General features: G+C 40.1%; 1 protein-coding gene across 9 annotated transcripts in view; it reads left to right on the top strand.

The window, feature by feature from the left end:
• zmp:0000000846 (tenascin) overlaps positions 1–13,228 on the top strand; it is a 46,481-nt gene that overhangs the window by 16,223 nt on the left and 17,030 nt on the right. For 8 of the 9 annotated variants that reach the window (XM_034897116.1, XM_034897115.1, XM_034897114.1 and 5 more), the window contains 6 exons: positions 6,133–6,678; positions 8,119–9,432; positions 9,829–10,092; positions 10,192–10,307; positions 11,113–11,266; positions 12,436–12,705. In XM_034897116.1, coding sequence (XP_034753007.1) covers positions 6,216–6,678; positions 8,119–9,432; positions 9,829–10,092; positions 10,192–10,307; positions 11,113–11,266; positions 12,436–12,705 — 2,581 coding nt within the window. In that variant the 5' untranslated portion in view covers positions 6,133–6,215. Of the gene's footprint in view, positions 1–6,132; positions 6,679–8,118; positions 9,433–9,828; positions 10,093–10,191; positions 10,308–11,112; positions 11,267–12,435; positions 12,706–13,228 lie in introns of those variants that run through there. The other variant, XR_004660007.1, reaches the window with a different exon arrangement.

Genomic DNA, 13,228 nt, shown 5'->3' with positions numbered 1-13,228 from the left:
TTCATCCATTCAGTACATGTGCTCTGCTTAATTGAAATCCAAATCAGGTTTTTGGGGGTTTTAACTTCTGAATGTTTCAGCTGAGAAAGATTATAATCATTTAGTTCTTCTGAGCTCTTTGTTTCATCCAACAACTCGTATCTAAATACACATCAATTCTGATCCGCAGCTATTCACAGGTTTTACAGCCTCTTTGCTATGTGCTGGGTGTCCTGGGGTGTGTTTGGGAGAACGGTGTTTCTGTGAAACAAACCTCTGTCAGAGGGACAGCTGGTTTAGTAGTTGGAGCTCCCCCAGGGCTCGTCCTACACTGTTTTCCTCTTTGTGAGCTCTACACAAAGAACCCAGGGGGTTGATCATAACTCAGCATCACACGTCTGTTACACAGAGAGTTAACGAGAGCATTCCGACGGGCTTATTTGTTGAATAATACACGTCTTTTCTTCCTAAATCAGAGTAACTGAAATAACTCATGGTTGAGATTAGGGCTTGCCAACATACCGATGAATCGATATCGCAATATGAGACTAGATGTCTGGTTAAGTTTGGGATCTTTTGTAATATTGCAATATGGTAAGTGTTGTCTTTACCTGGTTTTACAAGCTGCATTACAGTAACGTGATGTCCTTTTCTGAACTTACCAGACTGTTCTAGCTGTTCTATTTTTTACCTTTACCCTCTAAGTCATTAACCTATTTCTGGAGAATATTTACCAAAAATCTCATTTTGTAAATAACATTTTGTCAAAGCAACAATAGTCAACAATACAATATCGTCGCAATATCGACATCGAGGTATTTGGTCAAGAATATCGTGATATTTTATTTTCTCAATATTGCCCAGCCCTAGTTGACGTCATTTTACTGTACATAATACTCAAATAAACACATTTACATGATTATATAACTGTTCAGGTTCTGTGTCAGCTCTGACTGTGTCAATGTTTGGCCTTTTACGTTGTACATCTGCCAGTGTCTAGAATCCAATGGCTGTTTGGAATTTCCTAGCTCTTCTTATTTTCTTTGATTTTCATTAACCAGTGGAAGGATTTCTTCTGAGATCCTGCACACCATTAAATTTACATGGATATAGAGAACAAAAAAACTAGAGCTGCAAATTTCAGTTTCAATTTGAAATGATCCCTGTGGAGTTCAAGACCTTCAGTAGTAGGAAAAATGACCTCACAATGCATTTTGGTGAGTGACACGGAATACTTTCTTTTGTTTGCAAGAAAATACATGGCACCTTTAATTGACCGTTTTGCCAATAAAATGGGACATCATAATTTCAAAGAGTGCAAGTTGACATATGCAGATTGCTTGATTTTCCAACCAACAGTCCAAAACTCAAAGATCTTCAGTAGTTAGTAGTCTAGCAGAAGTTACTTGAAAAAATGACTTAATCAAGTAACCAATGATTAAATTGTTCAATATTCTCTGGATCCATTAATGATTTCTGTTCCAAAGAAAGAAAGAAAAGTCTCTTATTCCAAATCTTTAAGCTTTTTCTTCCTGATTGAAGAGAGACCCCATAATTGCAAATTGAAACTGAAGTCTGCATCCTGTTCAGCCTCACATGGGAACACATAAAGCTCAGGTTTATTATTCTTAAAGGACCACTTCAGCATATCTGTGCAGCAGTGGGGATATTTGCAATCTGCTAATGAGGTGTCGCAATTTCTATTAATGTATCAGCTAAAGTAACTGGTCCAATTAACTTTTCTGAGATGATTTCCAGCTGTTCCAGATGCTATAACAATCAGACCTACAATATATAAAAAAAATTCTAAATACCACAGATGAACAAAAAAATCATACGCACCGGATTAATGATTACCATTGACCAGAGACGGCCGTCAGCCATAAATGTTTTTCAGAAGTGTCTCCAAATACGCTGCACTTGTGTTCTCATGGAGGTGAAATACAGCGTCTGTGTAGCTGTCTGTGTTTCATCACCAGAAGCAGCCCTTCAACTGGCTAACTGCACACATAGAGAGGATCAGAGACAATGAACATTTAGCAATGAATGCAGGGGTAAGTTTTTGTGTGGACACAGGATAAGTACTGCAGTGTAATTTTTTTCTTTTCTTCCTTTGACTAAGCAAAACAGATGTCCTCAGTCCATTGCCAACATTCCCAGTTTCACTTTTCCACGCGGGAAAGTTCCCTTCTTGCTGCCAGCATGGAGAACAGTAGTAAAGCTACAACAATTCTGGATTATAGCTTAGTGAACAGGTTATATTTATTTCAATTTGCTCTCCAAATTGTCTGACTGTGTCCCATAGTCAAATGGGAATGTCCTTAGTCAACCCCACTCGTCTGCTTTAAATGATGTCGTCTTGACTTTTTACTGTTTAAAACTTATTATGATAAGAATCATATTTGATTAATTTACAATTACAGAATAGTGACACTGAGCCACCTCTGAAGCTATCAAGAGCATCTTTAGCTGAAACACGTGCTTAGGATTTTAAGGGATTCATTCTTTACCTCCAAGACCGCAAATTATCAGTCTTTGTGTCTTGTAAGGTGTTCTAGAAATATATCAAAAACGTACCGACAGACCTAGTTTTCAGATTTACAACTCCAGCCATAACCTTTTCCTACCACTCACCAGATGTGCGAGAACTTGTGAAACTCAAGCTTAGTTTTATATCTGTCTTAGGTGGAGGGTTGCAAAACATGCTCATGAGGAGAAAGAAAGGCCTGGTCAGAGGTCAGGACAAGAAAGGAAAGTCAAGGGGAATGATATTGACAGTAATGGAAAATATTTGAAATTTGAGTTTAGGGAATATATTATTTGGCGTGTTATCCAAATATAGCAACACAAAAAATGAGGAAGACATAATAAAATGTCATAAAACCACAAGATTTCCTGTCCGCTTGTAGGACACTTGCTGTATTCAAAGACTGTTGGAAAATTGCCCACTGTATGTCACATTGTGGTCTGTTGATTCCTTCTTTTTAATCTGTTTTATTGGTTTCCCCCAAATACAAATCTTAGGCATTCCCTAATGGGAGAATTCATCACAGCCTGTGTAGAGCTGCTCTATATTATGGAACAAAGGTGAATACACACAGGCTCAAGCTGCCAATTAATCCTGAATCATTCTGTCAAAATAATCATACAGCTATAGTCCGTAGTTTCTGTCTCCCCAGTGAGGAATTCATGTAATAACAACAATTCTGTTGGTGCATCCACATGATACAAGCATTCATTGATCGTGCACAGCCCCAACCCCTCGCCCATGCAGTTAGCTAGTAGCCAAGGAGGACATGGAGGATTAAAAAAAAAACTGATGCACTTTTCAGAGGAGGTAATTATCTTCACTCGAGTTTCTGCACCGGAAATCTTCCAAACACAGCCATACTGAGAAATCCAGAGGGAGTTGTGTTGAGCTGAATCTTAATTAACTCATTTGGTTAATCACTCACAATAAACTCATTTGGAAATGGCTTGAATGTAATGGACATTCATTATTTTAAAAAAAAGTAATGCACTCACAGTGGACAAGTGACTGTAATTTGTCACTTAAGTATCTACTTGGATTCTAATATTCAGAAGATATTCAGAGTTTACGTGTGAGCTTTGGTTATATGAACATTTGTTTTTTTAAGGCACTTCTGTATTTTTAGTCTGTAGCGGATGAAACATCGAGCTAAGACTCTAGTAATGACGATAACTCCAATATGTCGTGAACGGTGCGTTAATCCTCTGACTTGGGGCCAAAGTTAGACATGGGGTCAAGGGACTGGTTTAATATTTAGAACGCAGATTTTTGGGTCTGTTTTCTTACATACGTGAAACATTTTTAGTTGTAAAGATTATTACAAAGTAGCTTTATCTGAATATGGATTGATTGCTAAATAGTTTTGCAGATTTTGTTCTGGGATAAATAATTGATTTTTCTCTCTTCATGTGACAAATTAATGTATTTTTTTCCTTCATGTTTTGCTTGTTTTATTCCTCCTTTTCGGGAACTTGTATGTTGTCTTCTTTGTGTGTTAGACTTTGGCTGCCTTGTGTTTGTTTTTTTGCATTACGATATGCGTGGATCGGAATGAAACGTTTGTTTCATGTGCAGATGCCCTGATTGGTTTGGAGTTTGGGTCTCTGGAGAATAAAATATGTTCTATTCATTAAATAAGGGGCGAGGAAGATAAGGGAAAAAAGGGGGATTGCAATCAATTCAATTTTATTTATAGTATCAAACTATAACAAGAGTTATCACAAAAGAGTTTTTACAGATAGAGTAGGTCTAGACCACACTCTATAATTTACAAAGACCCAACAATTCCAGTAATTCCCATAATTCCAGACATGATTAAATTAAGATGCAGCAAATCAGTTGTTAAACGTCTTTGTTACCTGATAGCAGAGTATAAGCATTCTCTTAATAAGTCTTAATGAGAACCTAAATCTAGGTGCTCCACATGTCTTTTCATAGCTATCACTGCATGAATAATTGCCTTCTGGAATTTTTCATTTGTATGCGTGTGCAATCTTCAATCAAAAGATCTGGACAAAGTCCTGCATCCCCGACGTAGCTGCAAATCTTTTATAGAGGTAGAGTTTGCTCTACCATAGCAGCAGACCTGCATGTGTACCTCCTGTCCTGTTAGGAAGAAACCAGTGCACAGATGCAGTATGTCTGTTGGACATTCCTGTCTGTGGAATCACTGTGGGGTTTTCTGTTGATTTTCATGGTGCTTACTCCGATCCCTTGGAAACTCAACACTGAGTTACAGCATCCAAGCAGGCTTTCCCACGCTGAGGAAGAAGCTCATCATTAGTTCTAGTTCGGCTCCCACAAATTAAAGTGTTCTTAACGTCCAGCTGATGAAGTCATTGTGGCCGGGAAGGAGTCCTGTGTATGGGATAAACTCTGGAGGTTTTTTTGTGTTACATATGCTATTTTAAACAAAACAGCTTAGACTTTTCAAATATGTGTAGCATGAAATAAGTTAACGTGCCAGCACAACTGTGGATTATTTGATATTAACATCTTTGTTATAGAACAGTACTGTCTCTTGCCCTGGTTAACTCTACAGGAAATAAGTGTGAATTAAATTCTATGTAGCAATACATCTGTGCTGTGTTAAGACCCATAAACTTGAACTTTTAAAAGTTCTGCAGATGTAAAGACAAACAACAATGCAGCAGAGATTTGGGTAGCCTATCACATGGAGATAAATAATATCACCACAGAAACTACATGATTAGACTCCTGTACCCACAGTGGTTAGGGTTTGCTGTATTCTTTTGTCAGTGCAGTGACTTAAATGCTACTGTAGCACAAACAGTACAGTAAATAATAATCAGACTGTCTCACAAAAAAGACCACCACACACGTGCCTGGAGTTAGAGTGGTGTGAAGGGATCCTGTTACCTCCGACTGACCTCTTCTGTTTGTTCCAGTGAACACATTTCAATGTGTTTGTTGCAGCATTGCAGTGGAAATTTGAAAAATGCAATAAAATCTCCAAAACAGTGGATGAAAAAAGACTTTATAGCTTCATATAGGTCTTTTTTCAGCAAGGTGCACTGCATGTAAGAAAAGAAAAGAAAAATTCTTCACTTTTGTGTGGGTTTCTTGTGACACCAAACGTCATACTGTTCGTTTGGCTGCAGGTAAAAAAGGACATTTTTTCCAAAAGAGTGTTATTGGCTTGTGAAGAAACAGTATCAGTATTTGCAACACCTCAACCAGTGGCATATGTTATGTTGCAACCCCTGGATGTAATTTTTGTCCCCTTGTGAGTGTCTGCACCCCACGATTGGGAGCCATTAAAAGACTTCATGTATGCATGATTCTAAGCTTCTTTTTTTCTTACTATGTTTACCATGGAGTGGGTCAGTTGTTAAATCTGATAGTTAGGTTGTCATTAAATTATTGGTCTTTTGGTAATATTTACTTTGTGATGATGTAAGACGCATTTCAAGCTGCTGTTTATATTAAAGGGAATAATTTGATATTTTGGTGAATTTCTTTATGTGCTTTTGCTGAGAGTATGATCAATCATCCGATCGATACTAGTGTCATGTCTGTCCATTAGATTGACTGTTCTACAGCTCTACATTACAGTAAAACTGCATTGGTGTGATGAAACATTTTCTTTCTCTTTTTTTTAGAACCTTCACTTTTAATGAGGATTTGATCTTGAGTCAGGTTCAAACTGATATTTATCTTACTAAATCCTCGCCACACATCTGGCATGGGTGCACGAAGCATTCTGATCTGCCTCCTGCTGACTGCCTTGCTCAGCTTATCAAATGCTGGGCTTGTGAAGAAAATCTTAAGGCATCGACGACAGACTCTGGAACCCCATAAAGAAGTTAACATCACGCTCCCCAGCGCAGACCATCCTGTGGTTTTCAACCATGTCTATAACGTCAATGTCCCTGCAAGTTCCCTGTGCTCTGTGGCCCTGGACGCTCCAGGGAGCAAGGAGCTCCAGCCTAAAGATGCATCAGGCATCACGGAGCACACTGTTGATGGGGAGAACCAGATCGTCTTCACCCACCGCATCAACATACCTCGGCAGGCCTGTGGTTGTTCTGACGACGTGCCCGACCTGAAAGACCTCATGAGCCGGCTGGAACTGCTTGAGGGGGAAGTTTCAGCATTGAGAGATCAGTGCAACGGGGACAGGGCCTGCTGCAGTGCACAGGTCACAGGTAGGTGTTGTTTGTCTGTTGTACTTTGTCTGGTATATAACGTAGATAACAGCCAAGACAGTAAAAGAATCCTTTATTTCACAACAATTTTAATAAATTACTAAACTAAAGAATACCACATCACACATCTGTTCTATTCATCTGTTGAGGTCAGGAATTCCGTGTGGGGGTGTAATACTCCCAGCAACTCTCCAGTTTGAATGGGGCTTTATTTGGCTCAAATGTCATGACATACATTTGCAGAATATGAATGAATGTAAAAGGTTGTCATTAAATGTTCCTAGAATAAGCTTTGGGCTATTTCTGAGTGATGTACTCTTAAAGGAAGAGATTGGCATTTTGGAAATTAAGTGTATAGTGTTTCCCACAGGTTGAGAATTTACTTGCGTGGTGAAGGGTGGCGCAAGATGTCATGGCGCGGTGCGTAATGGCTGGGTTCTGTAATAACTGGTTCAGTTATAAAATAGTAAAATGAAGGTGCAAAGAATGACATAACATTATCACTTAATTTAGAATTAAGTAACTATTAACATATTAAACCAATTAGACTAAAAGATAATGAAAATATTACGTCACCATGGTGCATCTGACACAATTTCAGAGAAGTTATTAGGGCTGCACGATATGAGGAAAATATCCGATATGCCCCAACGTTGTTCTATATCACAATAATATATAACTTGTTATAATTAGATTAAAAAATGTAGCCTACTCAGTTCAGCATTTCTGTTCAGTATTTTGTTAAAATACAACAAATTGCACGTTAAATTTTAAACAAACAGAAAAAGTGTTGCTGTGATGTGCTTTGTCAATTAAATAAAACAAAACAAGATTAGATAAAATACCCATAATACTGAATACGCATCTGAACGGTTTCATTCACACAACTCTAAGATTTAGTTTAAAACTTTTACAGCCATTTTAATAAAATTAAGGGTTTTATTTGGGCTCAAGTCTATAAATCCAGTTAATGGACACAGGCACGGAGTACTAAAGTCTTGGTCAATAACAATTAGCTCTGGTTAGCGGTTAGCTCCGGTAAGCTAACTCCATCATCCCTCTTGTTGTCCTAAGGTCAAATTTGAAATATGGGAGGTCGAAGATTTTGAACAAGGCGACAAAACAATAAACATGGGGGTAAAAAGCTTACATTTTTTGGGGAAAAGGGACAAAAACTCATAAATAAACCCCACTGGAAGTAAGCGTCAAAAACTGGCTAAAATGTCAAAGTGATAAAACGTCAAAAGGGACAAAGACATTGGGGGGGGGGACAATAAAATTGTTGGAAAAAAACAAACATTGTTTTTTTAAAAGCATTCAGATAGGAAAAACAAAAGTTTTAATACCCATAAAACTACATGTTTAATTTAATACCAGCGGTGATTTTTGATAAAACTCTAATTAACTTGGTAAAAAAATGTCTTTAATTTTTAATCAAAGGTGAGGTGGGAACTAAACCTTACTGCAACAGTCATGGAAACTACAGTATTGAAACCTGTGGCTGCATATGTGAGCCTGGCTGGAAGGGACCCAACTGCACTGAACCCGAGTGTCCCAATAACTGCCAGGGCCGGGGCCGCTGCATTGAAGGAAAGTGTGAGTGCTTCAAGAGCTTCACCGGAGAAGACTGCACGCTCGAGGTCTGCCCCGTAGACTGCGGAGCACACGGCCAGTGTGTGGGCAGTGTTTGCATCTGCTCGGATGGTTTCCTTGGCAAAGACTGCTCTCAAACCAATTGCCTGAACAACTGCCACGGCCGTGGCCGCTGTGAAGACGGAGACTGCGTGTGTGATGAACCCTGGACAGGCTACGACTGCTCTGAACTCATCTGCCCCAAAGACTGCTATGACCGTGGGCGCTGTGAGAACGGCACCTGCTACTGCGATGAGGGGTACACCGGGGAGGACTGTGGACAACGCGTCTGCACCAACAACTGCCACGGTAATGGTTTTTGTGTAGATGGCCAGTGCGTCTGCACCGCCGGCTTCGGCGGGGAAGACTGCTCTCGGCTCCTGTGCCTCAACAACTGTAACGGCAGAGGTACTTGCTTCAACGGAGTCTGTGTCTGTGAAATGGGCTATCAAGGTGCAGACTGCAGCCAGATAGCTTGTCTGAACAACTGTAACAACAGAGGCCAGTGTATAAATGGACAGTGTGCCTGCGATGTTGGTTTCCAGGGAGACGATTGCTCTGTGCTTTCCTGTCCAAACAATTGCCTGCATAGGGGGCGCTGTGTTAACGGACAGTGTGTGTGCGAAGAAGGCTTCGCTGGTGAGGACTGCAGTATCAGGACCTGCCCTTCAAATTGCTATGGCCGCGGCGAGTGTCTAAAAGGACGTTGTGTGTGTCATGTAGGCTTCACCGGTGAGGACTGTGCTCAACTGAGCTGCCCTAACAACTGCCAAAACCGCGGCCGGTGCATCGATGGGCAGTGCGTTTGTGACGAAGGCTTCAGTGGGGAGGACTGTAGTCAGAAAGCTTGTCCCAACGACTGCCTAGCCCAGGGTTACTGCGTCGACGGCAAGTGCATCTGTCTGGAAGGCTACTCCGGAGATGACTGCTCTGTGCTCGCCTGTCCAGGCAACTGCAACAACAGGGGGCGCTGCATCAACGGACGGTGCACCTGTGAGAGTGGATATGAAGGAGAAAGTTGTGCGAAACTGAGCTGCCTCAACAACTGCCAGGACAAAGGGCGATGTGAGAATGGTCAGTGCGTCTGTGATGAGGGATTCATTGGAGAAGACTGCTCAGAAGGTAAGAAGCTCTGTTCAATTTACCGAGGAAATGCACAAAAAAGAGGATTTGACATTTCACAAATCTCGAAACTTTCCACTTGTTAACTAAATGTACTATGAAATTAAATCCAGAGTGATGCAATTTCCTCCTATTCTCAAAATGCACCACTGATCTTGAGAGAATCTATTTCTGTGACTATCAAAGAGGCTTTTGGTTTGTGTATTGCCGTTGTCTGCACTTTGTTCCCACTTTTTTGGCAGTTCTTCACACCACAGCCAGATGTGTCTTGAGTTTGCATTAGTTCTGTGTGGTGTATACTCTGCGATTTAGGTCATGAGAAACAGCCCAAGACAACACCCTCAGCACAGTTTTATTTGTTTTTATTTTTTTTTGCTTCTGTTTTTTTTTTTTCAGTTTCTCCTCCAAAGGACCTTACTGTTGGCGAGGTCACCTCTGACACGGTGGACCTGTCCTGGAACAACGAGATGTTGGTGACAGAATACCTTGTGACGTATGTGCCCACTAGCCCTGGTGGTCTTCACCAGGAGTTCACTGTGACAGGAGACAAAACAGCAGCCACCGTCAAAGAGCTTGAACCTGGCATTGAGTACCAGATCAATGTCTACGCTGTTCTGAGCAACAAGAAGAGTGTTCCTGTCAGCGCAAGGGTGGCCACAGGTATATCACAGTTGTCTCCATGCTAGTTTATTGTAAATACTCACAAAAACGTTGATGTGGCTTAGCTGTTAATGATTATTTGTGTTTCCATCCCTCTAGAGCTTCCACAGCCAGAGGGCTTAAGATTCAAATCGGTGAGAGAGACCTCAGTGGAGGTGGTGTGGGACCAGCTGGACATCTCCTTTGACAGCTGGGAGATCTATTTCCGCAATACGGTCAGTCTGCCCATTTCTTTTGAAGGCTTGCCCAGGATTTTATTGAGCGACAGGGGAAAAAGTGAGAGGTGATACAGCCATGCCAGCTTATTGGATGTCTCAAAACATGGATTTATTTCAGCGCCAACCATTAAAATTGCTTTGACATATGGAAAAACCTCAGTGAGGGCAAGTCTGGATGTCATAGAACTGCGGATAAATCTGCTGCTTAGAATCCGAGCCAGTAATTCTTTGAAATAAATTACTTTGCCAGTTGATAAATCAGAAGCCTATTTACATTTTTGCAGTTGCTGTGGAGTTTCGACCCATTTTTAGATGCATGTCATTTTCTGACCTTTATGTTAATTTAGATGATGGGCTGGATGATGAAGTTGCCTAAACAACAATTCTCTCTGTAGTCTCATACATTTCCTGTAGTGCGAGAACTGGCAGCTTCTGTCATACATTCATAAATGTGTTAAGAGCTCAATTTATTGCATGCAGCATTGTTTCATACTTTCTGTAACCTGATTTCTGACGTTTCATGGAAATCAGACGTTTCTGTTTTATTTGTTGTACCACTGGTACGAACACATTAAGAATTGATAATATTCTTCTGTTCTGACTCTAAACTAGAAAGCAAGAACAGGTTTTCCCAAAATGTCAAACTTTGTTTTCCAATCAAAATATGCCTGAAATCTGTACTGACTAGCTTGATGTGAACTAAAGTCAGTGTGCGTTAACGTAATTTGTTCACAGTTATCAACAGTATTCAAATCCTCAATGCATAAACTACTGTAAAATATCCTGTTATGTGTCCTTGCAGAAAGAAGAAAATGGAAAAGTCATGAGCACCCTTCAACCTTCTCAAACCCAGTTTCTCCAGTCAGGCCTGGGACCAGGACAGGAGTATGAAGTTTCTGTTAACATCGTCAAGAACAACACCAAAGGACCCCAAACATCCAAAAAAGTCACTACCAGTGAGTCTCCAGCTGTAAACACACATTTTCCTAGCACTTTGGATTATTTAGAGTGAACTGGTGAGATCATAGATGTTTAAAATCTTCCAGTGTCTTCCCGAGAAAAGATCAGATTATTCTCAGTCATTTTCCTTCTCTGTCTGGCAGCTGTTAGCAGTTTGAGTGGATACAAAAAACCTTCACTTGAGCACAGAGTAAAAAATAAATAAAAAACATTTTTGCCAAAGAGAGTGAAATTCCATAATGAAAGAAGAGTAATGACAGGAAATCCCTGCTGAGTCTCGACAGTTTCATAACATAGATTTTAGCTAAAGAGTAATAACTCAGACACATTGAATCTTGGCCTATCATGACCATATACTAGTTTATTTTTTTTCTTTTTCACTAAATCTTGCTCTTAGCTTTTGTCTTCTGCTTGCTGAGGCTTTTATAGCAGCGTTGCTCCATACATTACGTAGTTGAAATGCTTATGCACGATATAGCACGCCAGGCCAAACAACTTTCATGTGCATGGAAAAGCCATTTAGTTTACAAGTTGGCATCAATGGACTCGCAACGTTTTCATTTTTTATGTCACTTATTTTTGTAGGAACTAGACGCTCCCAGAAATGTTTAATAGAATTAAAGTTAAACCTTTCGTAGCCTTTTTACCCCCAGAGGTCCTTTTAACATGGAGAAAAGATGTCTCCCCCACATGTAAACAGAGCAGATTTGTTAGGTAGTAAACATCAGAGTGAACGTGAATCGCATATTTTTTCATGATAGCCTTTCCCTTGTTGATCCAAGTTATTGCTTTGTCTTATAAGGGCGTTTTTTTTTATTTTTATAAAGGCTAAAAAAACATCGCAGGAGTGCTGATGCTTTACCTTGGTCGTACAACAATGCAGACTTTGTTTGGATTGAATTTCACTACTAGTCATTCTAAATCATTCTTACAGAGATGGATTCAATCTTTGGTGTAGTTATGAACATTTTTGCCGACACTTCTCTATTTAAGAACCTTAAAGGAATAGTGCAGCATTTTGGAAATACACTTATTTGCTTCCTGAGAATTTGAACCAAATCACTCTCATGTCTGTATGAAGAAATTGCCAGCAGTTGATTAGCTTAGCTTAGTATCCTTTACCCTTGTCTGTCTCACCTGAACAACCCCCCCCCCACACACACAGAGATTGATGGCCCCCGGCAGGTTGAGGTGAAGGACGTGACGGACTCCTCTGCTCTGGTCAGCTGGTCTCAGCCGGTGGCTCCTATGGACAGACTTACTATGTTTTACGGGCCCAGCTCTGGCCCATCTGATGAAACCAGTGTAGATATCCCCCCCCAAAACAAGCAGCACAGCATCGACAGTCTGAGGCCAGACACTGAGTACAAGGTGTCGCTCATCTCCAGGAGTGGAGGCCTCACCAGTGACCCTGTCACGGCAACATTCACTACAGGTAGGCAGGTGATAGCAGTAGCTGTAAGATCAAAATGTTTTGGTAAATACTGAAGTTATGATGAAATATTTTAGAAAGTAGCTGCAGGTACAAACATTTACTCGGCAGAGAGCCACATATTTAAAATGTCTTCCCGTTCCAGCGTTAAATATTCTCTAGAAATAAAAGTATATTGATCCTCATATTAGATCACCATTATATTAGATTAAAACGGTCTCAGAACGACAATATTATCGTTTATCGCAATAATTTCTGGGACAATTTATTGTCCAGCAAAATTTGTTATCGTGACAGGTCTATCTGTTACCAGTTATTTTAGTAAGTTATTGAGCCTTTAAAAAAGAAACTTTATTTGTGACCTGTTTTTACAGATTTACCACTTCAGTAGAAACCAATGGGTTTTTGTTCTTTCATGGGACTTGACAGTATAAAACATAGATGGAATAGCACCAGCCTTTTGCTTTCATTTTATTCAAACACTGTAAAAAAGGACATTGAAACCATACAGTATTGCACAACATGC

This window comes from Etheostoma cragini, chromosome 16 (assembly GCF_013103735.1).
Source record: "Etheostoma cragini isolate CJK2018 chromosome 16, CSU_Ecrag_1.0, whole genome shotgun sequence".
Classification (NCBI taxonomy): Eukaryota; Metazoa; Chordata; class Actinopteri; order Perciformes; family Percidae; genus Etheostoma; species Etheostoma cragini.
Note: the sequence above shows the minus strand (reverse complement) of the source record. Positions and strands in the feature narration are given on the sequence as shown.